Source organism: Brassica rapa, chromosome A03 (genome assembly GCF_000309985.2).
Source record: "Brassica rapa cultivar Chiifu-401-42 chromosome A03, CAAS_Brap_v3.01, whole genome shotgun sequence".
Classification (NCBI taxonomy): Eukaryota; Viridiplantae; Streptophyta; class Magnoliopsida; order Brassicales; family Brassicaceae; genus Brassica; species Brassica rapa.
Window position 1 is genome coordinate 37,196,773 of NC_024797.2, and position 25,209 is coordinate 37,221,981.

Here is a 25,209-nt window from a genome sequence, read left to right on the forward strand (position 1 = left end):
TATCTATACTATTAAAAGAGAAATACAAAAATAAAATATCCCTTAATTTTCTAATTTATTTACAATGGCATGCCACTGAAATTATTAATTAACTTACGATTTATAATTATTTGTTTTTTTTTTAATTAATGTATTTCCAAAATCAAATTCTAACTAAAACTTTCTGGCAACAATAATTAATAAACCTGTGTTTTTGTATTCTTTGTCTTTTACTATTATTTTATATATGTATGTTTGAAAATAATTAATTCCATATATAAATTTCATAATTAAATACATACATTATACAGTAACTATTTTACTAATTCGAAAATACATAATATATAGTATATACAACAATTTTACTATACATTACCATAAATTTTTAATCCATAAATAGATACAAAATATTATTATATATTATCATAAAATTTTGATCCATAAAAAAATACATTTGTTCGGATATACATGTCATATTCTAAAAATGTTGATCATACAATTGATGGTTTAGAGGATAAAATAAAATTATCAATATAAACAATAAAATTATTGTGTTTAAAAATGTCATATTAAACAATTATTTGAACAGGTAAGTTTTAAAATATATATGACTAATACAAATAAAAATAAATACCAGCGCAGGCGCGCTGATCAAGCTCTAGTTATATATTAAAACAGAAGTCACAACCTTGATTCATGTGTAATTTTTGTAAAAATTTACCTAATGGACATATTCCTAAAAAGTCATGTTACATTTAATCTCTAATCTTATCATTTAAATTTTGGGCCTACCATAAATTTTTATTGGGCTATCAATAATTAGATTTAAACAATAGATGATCCATTGAATTTATAGATAGTATAAATTAAATATATATAATTGAATATTGTAATACTATACTTTTATATGTTAAATATTTAAATATTTGTGGATGTTAACTTTTAAAATTATAAAGATTTTTTTTTAAATAACAAATATCATGTTATCTAACAATGATTAATCTTTACTACCTTAAACCAATGAAAACAAATTTTAAACTATATAGTTTATTTTAAAAATTAAACAAAAACTAAATGTTTAATTATTTACTCGATAATATAAATATATGAAGCGAAAAGTTTAATTTTTTAAAAAACTTTCTAAATTTGTGAAATGTTACAATATCTTTGAATATGACAATAAAATAATATTTTACAAATCTTTATATATATAGATATGATTTTAATAATGAAATAATAATCCGAATATATATAGAAGAACATACAAATACATGTGAAAGTTTGAAACAATCTATTCAATGAAAAAAATACTTATTATAGTATAACCTCTTCAAATTAATACTCCATAAATAAATATACAATAAAAATCTCTATAAAATAATATAATTTTATAGTTTCAAATTGAGTTTTTGGTTTAATAAGTATATCGATAAATTAATATCTCTATAAATTAATAAAAAAATATAGTTTTGGTGTAGTCCCAATATTATAAATTTATAGAGGTTTCACTGTATGTTTTAAAATTAATAAACGCATATATATTATAATATATAGCAATTTAGAATTGAAAACTAAATATTTATATAAAAGTAAATGAAAATAAAAATCCGCGTGGTTGTGCGGATCGAGATCTAGTTATTTTTAAATGTAATGTGGTTGTATCTTAACTCTGACATATTGTTGTAGCTATTATGTTACAATTTATGATAGCATAAAACAGTCAAATAAAAATGTAAATTTGTTACATCGATACATTAGTAATAAACGAAAATGTTGTCAAAAATACAGTCACAGTTAAAACCAGTTTCAAAAAAAAAAAAAATACAGTCACAGTTATTATTATTACTAATTAGTGACTCATAATTAGTCACTTTTATAGTCGTAAATTGATACTCTGTATTATGTCACAGTTACATAACTAATTTGCAACTAACAATGGTTACAATACAGTCACAATTGTTACTGTGTTTATTTCCGTCACAACTTTGTATCAAGTTGAAACGAACTTTTACTACGTTTTATTCCGTCTCACTATTATAACGAAACTGCTACACATTTGTGACACAAAATTTTCGTTACAATATGGTATCTATAACGTCACAATCATGTGACGAATAATTTTGGTCTTAAACATTCGTCACAATAACTCTATTTTACACAAATATGGATTATCTATTTTGAAAAGAAAAATAGCACTCGACGCGAATCAGCCTTGCATTCGGAAGTAGAAGCAATGCGATGGGCAATGGAGAAGATGCTTCAACATTCAACATGCAAGAGCTTTGGAACAAACTGCAAAGAGCTGATTGCAATGATATAGGAACCTCATGCTTGACCAAGTTTTGACAGAATTGGAGAGGATAGAGACTCTACAGATATGCTTCCCGGACTTAAATATCATTCAGGTTCCATAAGCGCAATCAGATTTCACACTTTTTAGCTAAGACTGCTAGATCTTTCCATCGGGAGTTACATTTTATTAGTTTTTTTATTCCAGTCTGGTTACCCAGACCACCTCAAGTTTAAGTAATAAAATGACCTTTTGACGTCAAAAAAAAATGACACGTCAGATGGTCATTTTGTAAATAACTTACAACTAGGATAAGACATGTGCCTTACTCATGGTGAATTTATATAAAACTTATTTAAGAAATATCGGCCTGGTTACCTAGACCACCTCAAGTTTAAGTAATAAAATGACCTTTTGACGTCAAAAAAAAATGACACGTCAGCTGGTCATTTTGTAAATAACTTACAACTAGGATAAGACATGTGCCTTACTCATGGTGAATTTATGTAAAACTTATTTAAGAAATATCGTATGGAAAATAAAATTTATATTCTTGACCGAATTAATATTTTTGACCTTTAACAAATATTAAAAACTTTTTTTGTTAATTAGATAATTTGTTTACTGATGAACTGATCTCATTTTTAAAAATATTGTAGGTCAAAAAATCACTTAACGCATATGAATCTAACATTTAGGCCAAAGAATCTCATGCATACTATTTGGTTATAATGAAACTATGTCACCTCGATTTTATATCATGATTTAGAAATTTAAAAGCTAATTATGTTTATGAAAATTTTACGTTCACGTGCCAGTCCTATCTATCTTCAATATTTTTCTCATTTTTGTGTCGTCTTTTTCATTTTGGTTATTGCTCGATATAAATATCAATTTTTGAGTCTATTGTCATTTTGTTATTTTGTTTTGGCCTCATATTTAGAAAATGTTTAAGATTTAAAATTATTAAAGAGATATATACTTAGGTTAAGATCTGCGGCTTATGCAGAATAAATATTTTATATTTATTCTTTTTTTATGTTTTTTCATATTATGAAATAATAAAATATTAAAATAATAATTATATTAAATAACTAAAAAATCAGTTAATATTATGTAACAAATTGATGTACGCATATAAATCAAACGACCGGTCTTGTTTATTCGCAATTATTGTAGGGTAAATAAATCAAAACAATCAATTTCATCTATCGTATATGATATATAATTAAATTTAAATGATATTAACATAGATATAAAGTGTACTTTTAATATGTATATTTATTAGTTGAGGTTTTTACTCATATGATTTTATGATTATTTACATATTTGTGTAACAAAATTTTACACCAACAATTTTTTAATATGTAATGTTTAGTGGTTTCAATAATTTATAATCAGTTAAAAAAACCAATGTAGATTTAAAAATTAAAATATTAACTTTTAAATATATGTTCAACGCAGATATCAAAATATAAGTACATATTTTCATATTTTATAGTTTAATTTAAACAATATGAAATATATATATATATATAATATATACACCTATTAAAATATAATTATTGATTCATATGATTTTATATTAATTGTATCTTATTATAGAAAAAAATCTAAACCTTGATCACAAAAGTTTATGTGAGACTTTTAACAGTTTTAGTAATCGGTTTGAAAAATTTAAAATTCAACATATACAAAATAATCTAAATTTTATTATATGATTAATGTAATTGTGTAATTTATTTTAATAATAAATAATTAAAAAATGGTAGAAAGTATATAGATTGTTATCAAATATTTTATTATTTTAAATCATTATTTGTCATATATATCTTAATCACATTAGGTAATTTCGTTGATTTTATTTAAGGAAAGAATATATAATACTTTCAATTTGATAAATGAATGGTCGACAATGGACATACTATATAATATAACATTCCTTAGAAATTTAATTTTGTACTAACAAAATTCTCAATTGATTCTCAAGCCGCCACAAAAGGAAAATTAACATTCCAATTACGTGACAACTCAGCATGGCGTTTTTTCAATTAGTACAAACTACATGTTATAACTTTTTAAATGTTCCTATATTAATATATAGGGGATGGCAAGGTTACTCTTCCCCCAATGTTACTCTATTAATATATATTAGCGCGCGGGTGAGTTCTTATAATTATGTTTGCTTATGAAATAATTTTAACATTATGCAACACAACAATCTTTATCGATTATAAAATGATAAATACAAATGTTGGTCTCTTAAATATATCATCGTTCTTGAAAAGTTAACATATTATATCTCATTTTAATTGTTTTTAAGACTTCATATGCACAAAAGGAAATGAAGTTTTGCAGCTGACACAAATCACCAAAACCAAATAGGCAACATCGATTGTATAATGACGAAAGGGAATTAGGTTTTATGCTCTCGATTTGTTTACTATTGACTCTCCATAAGTGATTTCATTTTCTACCTCTATAGAACTGTGTTTTCGTTTTCGTTTTTGCTTCATTGATATGAGTTAAGTTTCTTTTTAACTTATTTTATGAATTCAGTGAATTACATAAGTGTCAATTAAAAAAATGGGCATCTGTAAAAATTAGTTTGACTCCATATACATATCTAAGAATCAAAATTTTGAAAAAAAATCACCGGAAAATATTAACAGATTAATATTCAAATCTAATATATCAAGATGTATAGAATATAATTGCAGACTCGAAATACAAATATTTGTCTAGTATATATTAACCAGCTCGGTCTAAAAATCATCTAATTAGAATAACAAAAAAAATTATTTATTTCACCAATTCGGGTAAATATCTGAATCCGAACGGGTAATATCCAAACCCGAATGGATATCCGAAGATAACCAAACATAAGTATACTTAACTCTATAATTTTAGTTTATTTCTCTCATTTTATTCAAAATATTTATATTAATGATTCTTTTTTTTTTTACGGCAAACGGCTATTCTTTTACTCAAACTTGAGGTGGTCTGGGGAGCCAGACCGGAATAGAACAACCAATAAAACATAAGGATCTATGAAAAGAACGTGCATTTCTAGCTAACGAATCCGCAATCTCATTCTGCGTCCTTGGAAAGTAAGTGATATTGAAGTCCGAAAAACACAACCGAAGAGTTTGAATGTTTTCCAGCTCAGTTGAGAAGTTGGGCCAATCTTGTGGCTGCTCTATCATCACAATCAGATCCTTGCAGTCCGTCCCAAACCTCTGACAAGTCGAGTGTTGTATTATGCTCTCCATTGCCCACTTTAGCGCTTCCAGTTCTGAGTGTAACGCTGTCTTCCTTCTCCGCAAGTTCCTTGACCCCATGAGTTGTATCTTCCCCATTGCATCCTTCCAGACCCATCCCATTCCACTAAATTGAGCTGTGGAGGTCCATGAACCATCCACCATTCAGATATTACCCAAGCTTACGGCTTGTGGTTCGTCAATAATCTGTACATTTGGCGGAACCGGTACATAGTCTCTTGCATTGTACCAAGCTTGACACTCACTCTCTGCATACCTGACTAGTTCCAATGGATCTCTGTTTATGCCTCTAAACAACTTATCATTCCTAGCTTTCCAAATATACCAAATTATCCAAGGATAAGGATCTCTATCATTTTCTGGTTCCAGAATACTATTCTTTCTCCAAAAAAGGTAGTCCATATTAGCATAAATACTTGGTACATGGAAGATCTCAGAGCTCGACGGTGTTGATGATAACTCCCATGCTTGTAAGGCCGGTGGACCCTCAAAGATAGCATGAGTAACGGTCTCTTCTAGCGCTCCACATCTTGGGCAATAATTGTCACATCGCATGTTACGGCGTACCAGTTCCTTGTTACTGCTACCTGTCCTGATATTAATTGCCATATAAGATGACAGATCTTTTGCGGCGCATTCACCTTCCAAGCAAAACCTTGAAGTTTTGTAATGCTGGGTTGTAGAACTTCTAAATCCTCCTCATCTCTCATCAAGTTTGTAGCAACCCAATAGCCCGACTTGACAGTATATTGTCCATTCTTTGTGTAACTCCAGCAAAATGTATCACGTCGATGGGTAGGACTAATGGCCAAACTCAGAATCATCGGGATATCCTCTTGAGCTACATATTGTTCCAGTAGTCGAACATCCCACTCCTTGGTAACATGATTAATAAGGCTGCTTACGATCATCTTTGGGTTCACTGCTAGACCCTGGCACGAGCCGGTCTAGCTGGCGTCGAAGGGATCCAAAGATCTTCCCACACATTAATTCCGTACCCTGAATGCACCTTACTTCTAATGCCCAAAAGTAGTAGCTTCCTCGCGGCAGTTATACTTGTCCATACATAAGATGGGGTATCTGCAGTGCCTATTCGCAACGGCGAACTGAGACGGTAATATCTTCCTCGGAGAACTCTCGCTACTAGTGAATCCGGAAATTGCACAAGTCGCCAAAGCTGCTTAGCTAGAAGAGTTAGATTAAATTCATAGATCATACGGAAACCAATTCCTCCCTCTTCTCTAGGTGCACACATCTTTTCCCATTTTGCCCAATGAACTCCTCTTTTCGGAGGATTCGAGCTCCACCAAAACTGTGCAATGGCACTTGCTAGGTTCTCACATATCTCCAAAGGAAGTAGAAAGCTGCATATGACATAGGTCGGAAGATCTAGCAATATCGATTTAATCAAAAACTCCTTTCCACCCTTCGATAACCATCTACCAGTCCAGCCATTCACTCTATGTAGGAGCTTCTCCTTTAAGAAAGAAAATAATTTACACTTTGAACCACTAATGTCCTCTGAGATTCCTAAATATGAGCCCATCCCGCCTTTGTTTTGTATACCAAGAGTATCCTTGATCTGCTGCCTATCATTCGCTGGAACCCTTTTACCAAAGAGTAATGAGGATTTGTCAAAGTTAATGCGTTGACCTGATGCTTTCTCATATTTCCTTACTACTTTCATAACTTCTTCACATTCACGGGGCTCCGCCTTATAGAAGAAAATGCTATCATCAGTAAAGAGAAGGTGGGATACCGAGGGGCAAGCGCGAGCGGCTCGCATCCCCGTTATCTTCCCTTGATTCTCTGCTTGATTAAGAAGGCTAACGAGTGCTTCCGTGCAAAGAATAAATATGAAAGGAGACAAAGGATCTCCTTGTCGTAAACATCTCCCAGGGACATTGTTTCCCCTTGGTTCTCCATTCATGAGGACTTTATACTTGACCGAGGTAATGCATCGCATAATCCAGTCAATCCACATTTCAGAAAAGCTCATCTTTCTCATGACTGCCTCAATGAATGACCACTCCATCCTATCATATGCTTTACTCATATCAGTCTTTATGGCCATTCGTTTAACCCTTCCTCCCGGCTTAGTTCTCAAAGCATGGAACATCTCCCGAGCTATCATGATATTATCCGTAATCTGTCTACCAGCAACGAAGGCTGACTGAGTCTCTGATATTCTCTGTGGAAGAACCTACTTCAATCTTTGGCATAACACCTTAGATATTATCTTGTAGCTGACATTACATAGACTGATAGGTCTAAATGTTTTCATCTCATTCGGCTTTGTCGTCTTAGGGATTAAGCAAATATTCGTGTCATTAAGGCCCTGTGCCATTGTTCCTTCAAAAAGAAATTGATTAACCATATGAGTTAAGTCATCTTTGACAATATCCCAAAACTTTTGATAAAAAAGAGCTGTCATTCCATCTGGTTCTGGGCTTTTTCCGGATGCATAGCGAAAAACGCTAATTTTACCTCCCATTCAGTTACTGGGGCTGTAAGATCTGCATTTATTGGCCCGGTAATCGTTGTTGGAACCTCTGATAGCGTCTCAGCTACATCCTCGGGGTTAGAAGATTCAAATATTTGCCTAAAATAGCTAGTAGCAATGACTACTAGTCCCTCCTCATCATCCACCATATTTCCATTTCCATCAAGGAGTTGCGTTATCCTATTCCTTGCTCTTCTTTGCTTCACCAACGCATGAAAATATTTCGAGTTCCTATCAACTTCCCTTAACCAGAGGACCCTACTTTTCTGTCTCCAAAACATCTCTTCTGCCTTAAGAGCAGTACATAGTTCCTTCAGAGCTTCAGATATTTCCTCTATAGTAGCATCATCATTCAAATACAGTCCCTCCACCTTCTCCTTGAGTTCCTCGACTAGCTTTGCCGAATTCACATTGTTTTGTCTCCTCCATTGACTCAAAGCTTTCCTACAGCTAGCAATATGCTCCATTATATTCACTTTGGGAGGCAGATCCTCTGACTTCCAACCTTCCAGAATGACTTTCCTTAGTTCCTCATTATCCAGCCAACGCTTATCAAATTTAATTTTTTTTTCCTGACTGGCTTTGTGAGAATATCCGCAAGGATCGGACGATGATCCGATCCCCACAGCCTAAGGTACTTTGTCGCGGTGTGAGGAAACTTTACATGCCAATCCTCATTACCCACTGCTCTATTCAATCTGCATCTAACAGTTGTTCCTCCTGATCTTTTCCCAACCCATGAAAGCTTATTCCCAGTAAATGGAAACTCCAGCATTCCGCAGTGGCTTAGCATCTGCTTGAAAGGCAAGAAGGAGCTATCAGAGCGCTTTCGTCCTCCCTCTTTCTCACTGTGATCCGTTATTTCGTTAAAATCACCTATCATGAACCAAGGTCCATTTCGTATTGTCGAGAAACGCGTAAAACGTTCCCATACTTGTTCCCTACGTTCTAATACATGGTCTCCATAAACAAACGTCATGAAAACTTTTATTCCATCAATGACTGCCTCAATGTCAATCATTCTGTTATTTGAAAATAAAAAATTAACTTGGAATTCGTCCATAAACAAAATAGCTAAACCTCCGCTAAGACCAAGTGGCTCAACGGTAAACAAGTGATCAAATCCTAAGTCGGCCTGAATGTTTTGCAACAGCAGCCTCATGTTCTTCATCTCAGAAAGAAACACGAGTCCTGCACGATGCTTCTGACACATCTCCGTAAGGCGTCGAACTGTGAGGTTGTTTCCAATCCCTCGACAGTTCCAACTGAGTGTCCTCATTGATATCGGTGTGATGAGTTTTTGGAACTCATCGAACCATCACGTTTGGAAACATCACCTTTGGAACCGTTTGATTCCTTTTTTGAACCTGACCGGTATCGTCTCGACTTCTCAGCTCTCTCTGATACAAGTGAATCAGAACGATCCGTGCGTTTGCTTGGAGAACCCCGATGGAGGATCTCGAACTTCCGGCTTGAGCTACCCAACGGGCCAACGGGGCACCTCTCCTGACGCCAAGCATCTTGTGCTTCAACGTCCTTTTCTCATCAATTGAACCCATCACCTTTGTGAAGTCAGCATTAACACGATCAGCTTTCAATGGATCATCTCCTTCCATCTCCATAAGTTCAACACCCAAGAGATCATCTTCATTAACATCAGTATCCATCAATCCGCTACCCTGTTGATCCACAAGCTCCATGTCACTTAAAGCTCCAATAATCTGATCATCTATGACCATCCGCCACGTCGACAGCCCCACTCCGAACCGTCACGTTATCTGTAGATCCCAATCGTGACGGAGTGAAAATGGCACTTTCCAGCTTCCTAGTACCAGTTGAGTTCTCTTTATTTTCCTTACTGCTCAACAGATCATCACCAAGGCTCAAAGGAGCCAGAGATCCCGCGCCGGAGAGATGTTCATATGGAACAATCTTATTGTTCTTAACGGTCACCCCATCACCGTTCTGCTCCACGTTTGTTATGTTAATAGGGTTTGATTTAGCTTGCCATGACTGACCTTCTTTGCGATCATAAGGCCCTGGACGTGCACGTCCACCACCATACCTATCACTCCTCTGGTACTCATATTTGCGCCTGATAATCCTATCAGCATGACTTCCAGAACGTCGATCATTCTCCCATGACCGAGGGTAGTTATTGTGACTCTCACGTAATCTATTACGCAGGTCCGGCCTTGTCTCAACCTCACGAGAGTTGCGAGAATACATCTCTCTTTTCATCAGCGAAGACTGATGATAGTTATGATCCTTACCTTGAGTATCACGGACACTTTGATGCGCCGGTAACTGCATACGTGTGAATACATCTGAACGCTCCATTGAGGATTGTCTGGTCTCGATGTAGGGGCAATACACTTTCTCATGTGAGAGCATACCACAAGTGGTGCAGTGTTTAAATAGCTTATAATACTTAATCTCGATCGTGACCTCATCACCTTCATATTCGAGCTTCCGGGAGAACTTTAAAGGATGTCGTGAGTCAACATCAATAAGCATATGTCCTTCCGTGAGCACAATAGTATCAATATGACCAATTATGCGGCCTATATTCTTTAGGTTCCTGTCTGTCCACAGGTGGAGAGGAAACCCGATCAACTGGACCCAAAACGGAATGATCCACGGGTAGTCGTCATGAACGATAGGTTCCCACCGGACCAAAACGATCATACAAAAGTTATAATGGAACGGCCCATTTGCCATAACATAGTTAAGATCCTCCTCATTTGTGAAGTTGAACAAAAACTTTCCATTTTCTAGATCGTTAGCCGTGATTCTCTCTGCCAGACCCCATTGTGAAGGCATCGTCTGCAGTAGCTTCTCGATGTTTTGTTTCTTCGGGTTTAAGACCTCTCCGATCAAGGTCAAGCCAAATTTTTTAATAGCAAATGAATCATCTCGATCTACCAACTTGATTGGCGCATCATCGTCTTCATAAAGAATCCCCTTGCCTTTGATGTCCGCATGATGAGCCGACTTGTTACGAAATGACAACCCCATATGACGATATGGAGTATTACCTACCGTCGCTACGGTCTTGGACGAAAACTCAGCAAAGACTGAGAGTTGAAATATCACAGCTTGAGATCTCAGCAAATACTGAGATTTGAGATCGCACCACGGAGAGAACGATGATTGGACTGCAGAGATCAATAAAATACACCAAAGAGTGTATTTACAGAAAACGATCAGAGAACAGAATCAATATCTTGGGAAATACGTCAGGGAGCTTTCTCCTCCGTTGCTGCGAATCCAAGGAGGCCATAAGGAGTGTGGGATAATCTCCCTTGTGCCGGAGAGGAAGCTGTCAAGAGCGCGTTGAGACTGGATCGACGTCGAGATCAACTAGATCTGGAAATCGCCATCTCTGTCGCCATCTCTAAAGCGGCTAGGGTTTTGATTGATTCTACGATTATTAATGATTATTCTTGCTCAAAATTAGATAATATACATATAATTATGGATAAAATCATTTGCTACTAACTTAAAATATATATCAAGTTCTTGTTTCTTGCATTAACAAAAATTGCATCTAAAATTTCAAAACAACAACTAAATTAGTGTCTTTCTATTTTAAAAGTTTTATCTCCAAACCTATTAATAGTTTAATCTTTTAAAAATTAAAAAAAAAACCAGTTAAGTTAAAATATATTTTAAACTAGGGTCGGACCCCCCCTACGGGCGGGTAAGCAAAGAAACAAAATAGTAAAATTATTTAAAAATTTAATGAAACTTTGGTTTATTTATATTATATTTTCACTACAAATTTTACTTTCATAGAAATTATACATTTGTTACTATATTAAAACAATTCATAAAAATATAATTATTTTACTTTCTTCACAATATTTTATTTCTTGAATTTAATGGAGTTTTAATACATTTCTTCTTAAAATTAATAATTTAAAAAAATTGAAATTAAAAGCTAATTTATTATCTTTTAAAAAAAGAAAAAATAGGCAAGTAGCATAAAAATATGATACTAATTGTTACTGTTTAATATTTATAAATAACATGTTAGGTTGTATATTTATGTATTATTATATTTTAAAATATATATTTATGTTGTTTCTTCATACTCACATCAACAAAATTTTGAAAAATAATGAACGCAATTGTTTTTTTTTTTACTACCAAAGTTTAGGCTAAACCAAAATGGTAATAGAAAACCATAACTATTTTATGTATTGTTAGCTACAAAGATTATTTATGATGTAGAGATAAATAGAGATACTTTCTTATGGTCACATATCAACAAAGCGACACTTTAATGCAAAAATGATAATATCATAATATGGGGAAGAAAAGATATATATTTTTAACAATTTTAATCATTTACAATTCGTTTTATAATCCTATATAACTTATAATCATTTAAATGATTAAAACTCACAATTTATTGTTTTTACAGCTGAAAATCCTATATATATATAATTGTGAGCAAGATGATAAAATTCAATTAAATTTTAATTATGATCGAAATACTCTTCTATGTTGGTTATTTAAGTTCTTATGTAAAATAATTGTTAAGTTTACAATTGATTTAAAATTCGTTTGGTTTTAGAATCATTAAGTTTTGAAGATTAAAGAGTTTGTTTATACCCTTTTAACTCTCTTCCTAGTTGGGTTAGAGTTGTGAATTCCAAACAATATTTAAACCACAAATTTGTCTTTTAAAAAAAAAATTAAACCACAAATATATACATATATAATTATGAAAAAGTGATTAATGTTAGAAATTTCTTTTTGTACCACTATGACTATGACAGTTATGAAATTATGTTCATCTGGGTATATCAAATTTAAATCCACTTTCACATTTGTGATACTTGAGAATAAGAGAAGGTGGATCACCCAAAACCCCTAAATGCGCATCTTTTTTGCTTTTACATTGAAGGATCAAACGTCACTAAAAGTTCCCAACACATAGCAGTTACTTGTGCCCAAATAAATCATTTGAGTGTTATATTAGGTGTGTCTCATTTCTCTGTTTTCTCTTAAATTCCATCAGCCACTTTAATTTTAATCCCAAAACATTAATTTTAATCCCAAGTTTTGGTGAAGACTGATTTGAACCACTTTCTTTCTCGTTCGTCTGTTCGTATATATTCTAATGAGCATGTAACGCTGTGTTTCTCTAGAATATATTACAATATCGGTTTGCAAGAAAACAAAAGAAACCATCTAGTTCCAGAAATTAGGATCATAAGTTCCTGAAATTGGTAAACCAAAAATAAGAACAGTCATGTCTTATTCAATTACCTTACAAATCTCCCTGCAAGATGCAAAAGAATCTCTGGTTTGCAGTATGTATCTGTCACCATCCGGGTTTTTTATACTTCACTGGTATCTCTTGAACCTCTCTTTTTTCCACTCATGATACTCGGCCAGCCAGTGGTGTCTCTCGGTCTTTATATCTGACCGGAATGTTCTATGGATCTGATTTGAGTACCAAAAGAAGCGTTGATGAACAGCCTGCCTGCAATCAAAGAGGTTATGTGACCGATGATTGTGCCGATTTTAAATGTGGTCAGGCGTCAATATATAGCAACTTAGCGTGAATCAGGAGCTTCCTCAAACTTAGGGTAGACTTTTTTATAAAAACTTGTTCACTAATGTATTGAACACGACCACAACTTAACCCCAAGACCTTAGTGTACAAAGTTTAACAGAGAGTTCGTTCTCACCTCCAACTAACTTTGGGTATATATTTGTTTCAACAACCATTTTTAGTTCTATATCAGAGTAGCGCCTTTAGTTGTCAAATACACTCAGGCAGACTGTCGAGTGCCTGCAGAGGCCAAAAACCATGTTTTTAATCCTTGAACAAACGTGCAAGTCGCAATTGTGCGTAATGGGGGTAATTTAAAAAACAGCAGAGTTGTCATCTACCTCCTTGTGATTGTCATGAGACGTTGAGTACTCTGGGTCTCTTCTTTGTAAATCGTTTTAATGCCCCTGACTTCACCAACGAAGACTGCTAACCAAAACAACTATTAAGGCTACTTGGCAGTGAAATATATAATCATTATATGGAGCTCTTGTAAAGTATGGTAAACAATTCAAACATGGAAAACCAGTGTTGGTCTTGGCAAATAACATGAGGTGGTTGTAATTGCAGAACCAAAACCTTTCCATGGATCGGCTCTCTCGTTTCCGCAAGCCCAACGAAGACGGTATGTTCCGTGAACCTAGTAGAGACAGGCGCATCACCAAACTTGAAGTTCGGATTGCTTCCGGCGACATCAAAAACACTTACTCATAAACCGAGCCTTCACTGAAGGTGTTAAAACGGTACACGTTGATTGACCCTTGGATAAGCATAGCCTGCAGATTGAAACGATGGATCAGCGTACAACAAATCATTAATTTGTTCATCTGTAGAGTTAGAGGTACCTAAGCAAATAACAAAAGCTCTAATTTCTTGTAAAGAAAAGGATCCCGCTTACGTTCTCACCAGGTCATGTGTGTTTATATACGCAACCGACAAACCATACACTGACGGCAGAATCTCAACGGCGATAATAGTCATCCCACCGATCCATACCCACCACCGTTGGATCTCCTCTTGACGGAGCTCACCGGAGTCTCCCACCGCAGCGCTCGCGTCTTCTTCCATGGCGTCGGGCGAGAAGCCTTCGCGATGCGTCTCTCCACCTCGGCCTCTCCTCTCACTTAGTCTCCGACGTGACCACGCCTCCGATCTCATCTCCCGATATCCTCATTGCCTCAGCCAGTCCCGGAGGATTCTCCACCGTCGATGTGATTTGCTCCATCGCGAAATCGTGCGGTGCAAAGGTTGTGCTCATCACCGCGCAGTTGGAGAGAGGTTCTTGTGTGAAGCACACGACGGATGTGTGTTATGTCCCGGCGCAGACGATGGCAAGTGACGGCGGAGGTGCGGCGGAGAAGGGATGAATAGGGTTTCTGGTAATGGGATGGATTATCAAATTCTCAATCCAAAAGGCCACAAATTCTCTTTTTTTTGTTTAATGAAACGCGGAGTTGCGATGTAAGGACAGGTGTCGCAAGCTCCTCGCTCTATTTGTTGCGCTGGCAGCCTAAAAAGAGAGTTGCCTTCTTTATGTTATAAGAGATACAAAAAACTTAAACAATAAATAATTTATTTATTTTTTCTTTAAAATTTAAATATCCGAACCCAGCCTAAAATATCGGAATCCGAACATAAAATACCCAAACCCGACTCGAAGTATAGAAATACCCAAACGGGTTCTATACCTTTATACTAAAATATCCGATACAAACCCGAACGTGTATCTGAACGCCCACCCCTATGATATATGATCATTTGTATATTTCTTGAAAAAAAAGTTAAACCATTGATCAAAAAAAATTTAATGTGGGACTTTTACCATTTTTAGTAATTTATAGTCGTTTTTAAAAATTCAAAATATAACAAATAATAAAAATCTAATTGTTTTTATTATATGCTTTATGTGATTATTTAATTTCTTTTAATAGTATACAATTAAACAAAAAAGAGAGAGGTTAGAATTTTTTTAATCAAATATGTATTATTCATAATCATTAATTGTCATATATATGTTAACCATATTAGGTAATTCCGTAGCTTTTATTTAAGGAAAGAAAAAATATTCTTTTGTACACTATTAATTAATTTGGTAGTTAGTTTAATAAAAATCATAGTATATGGACCAACTTATTTTTCTAACAATTCCAAGAATCATTCCCGTGATGACACGTGGCTACGAAAACATGTTGTAATGCTCCAGGATTAATATATAGGGGATGGGATTCAAGACATAAGATTCTAGCCATATATTAATTAGATATATCTTTCGAGTTAACCTTAAGATTAATTGTTAGTTTGCTAACATATTTCATAACATTAAATACGGCTAACGATTTTAATAGCATATAAAAATTTATTCATATATTTATATTTAACTTTAAAATTATTTGTGAGATTCATTTTTAGCCGGATAACATATCTATTAACATATGACAACTTGATCATATTTTACATGTATGGTTTAGTTAGGTTTTGAAATTTGTTGTTAAATGGCTAACATCTATCTATTACAATAAATGGGACTTTAATCTGTTATAGGACAAATGGGTGAAAAAAAATCTACAACCACCAAAACTAATCTATATGGGACAATAATTAAAAAATTACAACATTGCCATTAATGAAAGAATAATATGAGCCATTCGATTATCTTTTCTCTCTTTAAACCAGAGCCGTCGGATCATAAGGAAAGAAGAGAATATGATATTTACGAAAATGTCATTAATGAAATATCAACCGTAGCCGTTAGATCATCTTGTCTACGATTTAATTTTAACCACACGATTACATCTATATTTCCTTCTCTCTCTTCCCTCTTAATCTCAACCGCATGATCATTTCTTCCTTCTTCAATTACAGCCATAGGATCATCCATATCTCATTCATTAATTCGAGTGGGTATAACTAGTATAACTCGTACAACTGAATATGTGAAGAAATTTTATAACTAGTATATAAATGTTATAATCTATATATAATATGTAGCTACTATAATTAACCCGACTAGTAAATCATGTTTTACATGTAATATAAACAAACAAATATCCTAATTTGTATATGATGACAAAATTTCATATATTATATTTGAGATTTATAAACTATATTAGCCATATTATTAAGATAAAAAAATATCAAACATATTTTTGCAAAGATATAAAGTTAAAATATTGGTACAATCTCTAAGCCTAGACATATAAACGATTGATATCATTTTTATTATATATTAAACAAGTATTACTGGTATAACTGGTACAACTTTGACATTTCATAAACTTGACAAAACCAATTTGGTATTTCATATGAGAAAAACAATCAAATATCTCAATTTGTATGTACTCGTAAGTTTCTCTTAATTTATTTAAAGTTTTGGATCTTTTTTTTTGAAAATTATTACAGAACTCTACAAGCTTACATGATCTACCTTATACTTATAAGGTTTGTTAACTTGTTTGTCCACTTAATTTTTAGAAAACATACATGAAATATATTTTTATGAAAATGATGATTTCACTGTAACTGGGCAAAGTCATGTAAACATAAATAAGTGGTACAACTGATGTAATTGTAGTTATTATGTGGTACAACTGATATTTTACGATTTCACTGCCAAAGTACAACTATGCACAAACTGGTACAACTCAAAAACTAGTACAACTATGTACAGCCAGTACAACTAGAAAACTGATACAACTACTTGTTATTTTATATATTATAAATGACTATACTGCATTTGATGAAAATGCATTCTCAACCATTCGATCATCTCATCTCTTTTAATCTGAACCACACAATATTTTTTCTCTCCATCTCTCTTTCGGCTGAGACCCAGTTTCTCTCCTAGATCATTTTTTCCTTGTTCGATCATAGCCACACGACTTCTCTTATTTGTATGTATATAACTAATATAACTTGTACAACTAAACATGCAAACAAATGATATAACTAGTATAACTGATATAATTGGTATATAAATTATATAATTCATGTATAATATACAATTAGTGTAACTAACACGACTAATAAATCATGTTTTCCATATGAAATAAATGAACAAATATCTTAATTGGTTAATGGTGACAAAATTTCATTTATTTTAATTGAGAGTTTTCAATATTTTGTTTTATTTACCAAAAGGAGATGCAGTTTCTCTCTCGCGGTTCCGAACCTGCCTGGTTAGATTTGACGAGGACGAATTGCTTTTCTTCTCAGACCCAGAACGTTTGGAACGCTCGATCCGCACAGAGAAACGCACAGTATCGATTGACACCAACACTTCCACATCGATCGACATTTACCACAAAGCGACGATCGACAATTCAACTCGAACATCGATCGATACCAGTCCGCGAGAAGACATGATCGCGGCACTTGTGCTGCAGAGGGATGAGAATGGAGACCTGCATGACCCTGACGGTCATATGTGTAATGCAGCAGGTCAGAAACTAGATGCTCAGGGGACTGCAATCCCTGAGAACGATACTGATGCTACAAGATCTGCTATACTGGTAGATGAGGCTGCTTGACAAAGGAAATTGGCTGACTACAACAATCCTGATGAATACCACGCCAACAGATCAGCCATTCGCCTTCCAGAGATTCATATACCGAATTTCAAGCTGAAGCCACAGTATTACACACTCGTGGCACAGATACCCTACTCTGGGTTATCTCACGAGCATCCTATGGACAATCTGGATAGATTCGAGGATCTTATTGCTGCTATCAGTATGGATGGAGTCCCCCAGGACTACCTGCTTTGCAAGTTCTTTAAACACTCACTTGTTGGAGAAGCTTTGCATTGACTTAAGAAGCTACCACCTGGATCTCTTACATCTTGGACTGACATCCAAAGGCGTTCCTACGTGAATTCTTTTGGTGAAGCACGAGCTCAAGAGATAAGAGATAAAATTTGGACATTCTCCCAAGGACCTACAGAAGCTTTCAAAAGATCTTTGGAGAGGTTCATGAGATACCAAAGGGACTGTCCACATCATGGTTTTATGGAGGTTCAACTGTTGAATAAGTTCTACAAGGGTATTGATGTGCAATATCGTGTGATGCTAGATACTGCAAGCGAAGGAAACTTTAAGAGAAGGACCCCATAGGAAGCTAAGAGACTGATTGAGAACTTGGTGTCTAGTAACAATACCAAAAATCTGGATATGCACAAGATAAAATCAGCTGTGAAGGATGACAGCAACATCGTCGAGGCTGAGACTGGTTCTATACATGAAGTCTCATTGGTGGAGCAAGCTATATACCAGGATAAGGATCAGCGCAATTTACATGAGATGGAATTTAAGCTGGAGGAGCTCTTGAAAGATCAGCTGGAGATAACTGAGGATATGAATCTGCATTTGGATTTTCTCTGCAAAGAGCTGAATGGAAGATTAGAAACCTTAGATACCCGTGTTAAGATGCTATACACCCAAGCTTCTCATACTGCAGAAGCTGTTAGGAAGCAAGAAGCTCTGATTAAAGAGAATGCAGTGGAAGTTGAAAGACACAGGGTTGATGACATCTTAGATAATGGATTTAGGGAAGTACTTGAGCAGGAGAACCTGGAAGAAGATGCTTTTCTAGTCGAAAGTTCTATGTCTGTAGGCAGCTCGTATTGGTGTCAACCGACACCAACGACTGAGCATCGATCGACATCATCACTTGAGCGTCGACCGACACCATCAGACGCGCATCGATCGACACCACTTTTGGGATCGGACAAGATTGTTCGAATTCAGAGCCATTCCGACTTTGCCGCTCGACACCCACATCCTCCCACCCGAGCTCGAGTTAAATTAAAGGAAGTCGATCGACAACAACATGAGCGCATCGATCAACAACAACAAGAAAGAATCAATCGACAGCAACATGGTTGCATCGATAGACAAGAGTAGCCGAGTACTGATCATCCATCCACGCCATATCAAGTGCGTTTACCAGATCTTGATGTACACCGCTTGAAAGCCACTATAAATCCATCTCAGACATTAGTTTGCTTAGAGACAACAGAGAAGATAAATCAGCAATCTGCAGAAGCACCAGAGCAAGAGCAATCAACACTAGCTGAAACTTCTCTCGTTGAGATCGATCAACGCCAATGGGATGGATACGAACCTTCGATGGAAAAGCAGGAAACAAAAGAAGGAGTTCAAAGTGAGAAAAGAGTCAAATCTAGGAAAGGATTTATTCCCAAATACCTCAGGAGAGAAGTTAACAAAGTGGAACTTGATGGATTTCACAAGAGGGTGAAGAGAGTTCCTAAGGATATGTCTTTCGAGGACGCATTTTATAAGTACAGACTTGGTAATTTCTTCAGAGAGAGCAGAGAGACGGATAAGGACATTGAGATGTTATTCAACATGGTCGGGATAAACCTAAGAGGACTCTGAAGAAGGAACAAGATCCTGGAAAGTTCTTGATTCCATGCTGTATACATGATCACACCTTGCCAAACGCCCTCTGCGATACTGGATCTGCAGTAAGTATCATGGCTATAGACACTACTGATTTATTAGGATTGAATATGGAGCCTTCTCAGGATAGTTTCACTTTCGTGGATAACTCCAAGGCAAACTCAGCAGGCATGATCAAGAATGTCAAGGTAAAGATTGGAGACTGCAGTATCCTTGTGGACTTTCACGTCGTGAAGAGCAAATCTGTCCAGATATCTTCTCTTCTTTTTGGAAGAGCCTTCATGGCTACAGTGGGAGCAGTTTGTGATCTTAAGAAGAATAGGATGTGCTTGACTAATGTTGATGAAACTGTCTTCTATGATCCCGTGAAGAAGAAGAAAGGTGAGAAGTTTATTTCCTGTATAGATGTGTTTGAAGATCCAGCACTTACAACCAATAAATGTCGCGAGCCTGCACGACCAGCATCAGCATTGATCGACATCCTGTCTTCAATATGAATCGACAGTACATCCTCAGAATCGATCGATAGCACTATCTCAGCATCGATCGACAGAAACTCATGTTGCCAATCGCTACCTCTTGAGATCCCTGGAATATTGAGTTGTCCTCAGGACATTGCAGACTCGACATTGGAGAGAACATATGAATCAAGCAGTTATCCTACCTCAGATGTCGACAGATTCACTCTAGAAAACTTCTTGGAGTTGGAAGAATGGCATAGGCAGAAGCTTGATGATGATAGATACCCACCCGAATGTATCGATCGACACCCATGTTTGGATGAGCTGCCAGGATACACAGTTGAGATAGAACCAATTGAGGAGAGAATGCACAAGTCTGAGACATCACACTTTTCTGTCCCTAAACATCAGAGACTTTGTGAAGCTGTTGGGATTCACAAAAGAGTGAATCAGATACATGATTCAGTGAAGTTTGTGGTTCCCTGCTTTGTTTTTGAAGCTGAATCTCCTATTCCACCAGAGAGAAGTGTTCAACCAGGTTCTTACATTGGGGTATTGGATGAACATCAGCATGCATCAATTTCTCAGATAGGATTGAGATATAGAGGTGACTTTGACAAAGGTCCAACAGAAGCAACATCGATCGACACCAGCCAGACGACATCGATCGACACTGACAAGACAACTTCGATCGACAGTAGCACTTTAACATCGATCGACACCCGTCATGAATCAGAGCATAAAAAGTATGAAGATTGTCAAAATCTTTTTGATGAAGACAATCACGTGTTCAGACAAGTCTGGGGGAAAGAAGAAGAGATATTGGAAGAAGAGAAAAAGGATCAAAGGAGGTCCTCAGTTATCATTGATTCCTTACTTCTCAGATGGTGTCAGGAAATCCAGAGTGCACAACAGATGCTTCTCACATCCTTTTGCAAAGCTTAAAGTACTCTTTATTATTGGTGAGATGATAGACAAAGGAGATGAGTCTATGGAGGAGGCTTTCACACAAGAATGATAAAGCCTCAGAGAGTAGACATTGAGACTTGGTTTGGAGCAAGTTCTCATTCTCATCCGGACTAAATCAAATATCCAGAAGTCAAGCTAATGACTAAAAATAAGCGCTGAGTGGGAGGCAACCCACTGTTAGATATATATATATATATAAGATCCAAGGAAGATGAGGTTACACAAGAATTGATGATGACTAGCTACCATCGATCGACAAAGCATCAAGAGTATCGATCGCCACTTAACCGTGTTGGTCGACACTCACATCCAAGTCAGGTATACTGTTTTCCTTATTAAATATTGTCCTTATGATTTATTTTCCCACTAATCTTAGACTGTATAACACTGGACACTGTGTTGTTTAAGTCTGGGGGAGGTTCTACTAATATTGTGTTTAGTTAGCCATATATATATATATGTATAAAGACGATCCAAGTAGAAGGACTACCATCATATCGACCGACGAGGATATGTCGATATCGATCGACATTACATCAACTGCAACGATCGATGCATCCATCGATGCATCCATTTGCACATCGATTGATATTCAATCCGGTCAGGTATATCGTTCTTACTTGTTACATTGAGTCCTTATGATTTATTTTTTTCACCATAACTCCGACTGGATTTACACTGGGACAGTATAATTTAAGTATAGGGATGTTTATTTACATTGGTTTATTTTGAGTCTTATTAAAATGGTTTTCAAAAAGTTTTTATTGAGTCAAGAAGGGGATAATGAACTTATTGATTTTTGCTTGTTATCTAACCACTCTTTAGCACCATTCTAGACTTACTGATTGCAGATAGTACTAAAGATACTAAAGTGGATCAACCTGTCAACTATCCACACTTGCTGAGATTGTTTGAAGTAACCAAAGCTGACCTCCAACACTAAACCTGACTCCACTGCTTGTCTTGGAGCTTGGTATACATGAGATCGGATTCTTCAAACAAGTCTGGAAGGTAAAACCTTATGTAGATTTATCACATTTTTTCTCTCTATTTCTACCCTAGATATTTAGGTAGAGATTTTTAATTTCAAAAAAAAAAGATTGAAAAAAGAAAAGAAAAGTTTATAGGTATTAGTTAGGTGGAATCCGAACATGACTTAGTGGCTACAACCATTAAGGCTTGTTTCATAACGATTCCAACAATAAAAAATTCGAACGGGACTTGATGGCGGCAATCTCCAAGGCTCGCTTCATATGAATTCTTGGATAAATGTCAAAAAGAAGTGAACAGGACTTGGTGGCAAACACCATTAAGTTTTGATTCATGGAAGCCTGTCCAGTCTTGGTCAATGATCCTGCAATAAAAGCAGACTTTGACTAAAGAGAGAAATTAATCAAGAGAAAAGATAGGAACTGACTTTTACCTGCAGATCCAGATACTTGTTTGAAAATCCATGTGTCCTCTGATCGATACTCCCAAGGTAAAGCCTGTACTTTTGTTTATGTTAAGAAATGAGGTTGGGAGAGGGGAATGTCAAATAGTATTTACTAAGTTGTTGGCTAGGTGAATTTTGTTGCTAAGGTAGGATATGATATAATGTGCTTTTGGGATTAGGACATTTTAGATGTGGATTGCAATATTGTAGAGGTGATGCTTCTAAGTTTTAAATCATGTGAGTCCCTGCTGTTTTCAAACCACTTTCAGAGAGACCGCATGTTTGTTTTGCTTGAGGACAAGCAAAAGGGTAAGTCTGGGGAGTTGATATACCATGAATTTCACCCACTTCCATCCATGGTATATAAGTGTTTTAAGATATAATTATTATGTTTTGGATTTTTTTTTGAGTATTTACAGGTTCAGGTACGTTCTGGAGAAATATGGCGATTTTGGAGTCTTATAGAGCCTTTTGAGTGCAGGACTGTACAGACGCTTCAGATGTCTAGCTATGAATGGAGACCTTCCCACCGTCCTATTGAGCTCATATTTTGATACAATATAGAGATTTGAGTTGGATTTCCTATTCTACTGGTCTGAGGTCAATTAGAATCATGTAGCAGAAGTTATGCCCGTTTTACTGGATAGTGGTCAGTCTGCCTCGCGAGAGGAAGCTGTCGAGAATATAAATGAGTGTCGATCGATGCAGCAATGTGCATATCGATCGACAGGGATGACAGAATGTGGGCCGGCCATATTTGGAGACCGACTAAAGCCCAGAAGTAACCCCAAGTTACCAGAATACCCTTGGACGACCATAAATCCTATTTATGTCATTTCTGAGCCATTGTTGACGGCTACGCTTTCTTTTACATCTTTATTTCATTGTTCTTAGTTAGGAGAGAAGAGAGGAACTCCTATCACAGTCCTCTTGGAACTCCATTGGTTTTGGTTTTATTTATATTTATGTTCTTCATCTATTCATCTATGATTTATGTGACAACTATCATGCATGAGTAGATCTACCTGCTAGGTTTAGGAATTTCTAGGGTTTTGAATGAATTCTGAATTATATGATTGTTAGGATACTATAGATCTCTACACCAGGGCAACTTGTAATACTAGGATCTGGAATAGTTAGAAAAGCACGAGAGTGTGACTAATTGTTTGTTCCTAAAACCATAGGACAATTGATATGCACGAGAGTGCAATCAATTGACGGAACCCGAGCCCTGCTGGACTAGTTACCTTGGCGCATACGAGAGTTTGTATTGGAATCTAGTTGAACATAATCGATCAGATCGATAACACTTGCCTAAGGCAGCATCGATTGACGCTTGTACCGTAGTATCGATCGACACTCAAACCATAGCATCAATCGATGCTCGATCAGTGTTGACATGCGAATGCGGAAACACTGAGCTTAGTCAATAGATTAGACTCACAGCGAGAGCTGGTTATCTTTTATATTAGATATCGAGTTCTAGAATCTATCCTTAACATCTATAGATTAGTGTTCTAATAACCTGAATGAAATCCTAAATCTAGTAACCAACCTTCCATCACCAAACTCGCTTTTATTTACTGAACAACTATCTTGTTCACACTGCTTTTATTTATTTACTGTTTTCGTATTTATTACCTATTAAACTTGTTTGCCTAGCTTAACCTTGGTTTCTATAGTCGATATGGTTCCCTAGCTTCTTTTGGATTCGATCCCTAAGTACTACGATTGAACCTTTTATTTGAGAGAGTAATTCACTCGTTAGGGTAATTTGAGTGACATCAAGCGGCGCCATAGTGGTGGCTGGCTGGGAGCTCATGAGGGAGTGGCTCAACCATCAGACCGATAGCTGGGATCTTAAAGGTGCATTAGAGCGGTACAAGATGGTGAAGACCTCTGAGGCTGAGTATCGGGGTTTTCAGGCTCCTTCCTTTGAGGGAGAGCCAGCGATCCCGAGCAAGGCTGCAACAGAGAAGACTCAGAAGCCTAGTGCTGATGTTCCTCCGTCTGACCCCTAGTCTTTCTTTCTGAACTCTTAACCCCTTGTCGCGGTTTCTTTTGTTGTATTTGCCCTCTGCGAGGGTTTAAAACTTGTTTGCGGGCCTTCGTGCCCTTTAATTTTGTAAGATGACGGCCCTGCTGTGGCCCCCTTTCTTTTTAAGAATGCCTTCGGATTTTTACTTGCGTATTAGACTTGCTTCTGAAGTTTTTTCTGCCGATGATCTCTTTCTCGAGAGGTAGCAGGGTGCGTCTTTTAGAATCGCGGGCTCAGGAATTAGAACCCTGAGGAATGGATCCAGACC

General features: G+C 35.8%; 2 protein-coding genes across 6 annotated transcripts; both read right to left on the reverse strand.

Moving 5' to 3' along the window:
* Positions 1–4,051: 4,051 nt before the first annotated feature.
* Positions 4,052–15,554, reverse strand: LOC103830632. 5 transcript variants are annotated; one of them, XM_033288501.1, is made up of 5 exons: positions 14,529–15,554; positions 14,202–14,398; positions 13,964–14,048; positions 13,759–13,862; positions 4,052–13,550 (listed from the first exon to the last, which is right to left on the reverse strand). In XM_033288501.1, exon 5 carries the CDS (start codon positions 11,069–11,071, stop codon positions 9,779–9,781), a length of 1,293 nt encoding a protein of 430 aa, XP_033144392.1. In that variant the 5' UTR covers positions 11,072–13,550; positions 13,759–13,862; positions 13,964–14,048; positions 14,202–14,398; positions 14,529–15,554; the 3' UTR covers positions 4,052–9,778. The 5 variants fall into 5 exon arrangements, with proteins under 5 accessions (XP_033144392.1, XP_033144391.1, XP_033144390.1 ...); XM_033288500.1 differs by having other exon boundaries at positions 14,521–15,554; XM_033288499.1 differs by having other exon boundaries at positions 4,052–13,546; positions 13,964–14,398; positions 14,521–15,551.
* Positions 6,476–8,520, reverse strand: LOC117132712. The gene is made up of 2 exons (XM_033287539.1): positions 8,038–8,520; positions 6,476–7,753 (listed from the first exon to the last, which is right to left on the reverse strand). The coding sequence occupies exons 1-2, from the start codon at positions 8,518–8,520 to the stop codon at positions 6,476–6,478; spliced, it is 1,761 nt and encodes a 586-aa protein (XP_033143430.1).
* Positions 15,555–25,209: the final 9,655 nt, after the last annotated feature.

What these genes read in the sequence shown, in the direction of transcription:
- LOC117132712 (XM_033287539.1), bottom strand. Translation starts at nt 8,520, where the DNA reads ATGGAGCATATTGCTAGCTGTAGGAAAGCTTTGAGTCAATGGAGGAGA. An exon ending in CCCCAGTAACTGAATGGGAG is followed by an intron (nt 7,754 to 8,037) that starts GTAAAATTAGCG and finishes AGATTGAAGTAG; the next exon opens with GTTCTTCCACAGAGAATATC.
- LOC103830632 (XM_033288501.1), bottom strand. Translation starts at nt 11,071, where the DNA reads ATGGGGTTGTCATTTCGTAACAAGTCGGCTCATCATGCGGACATCAAA.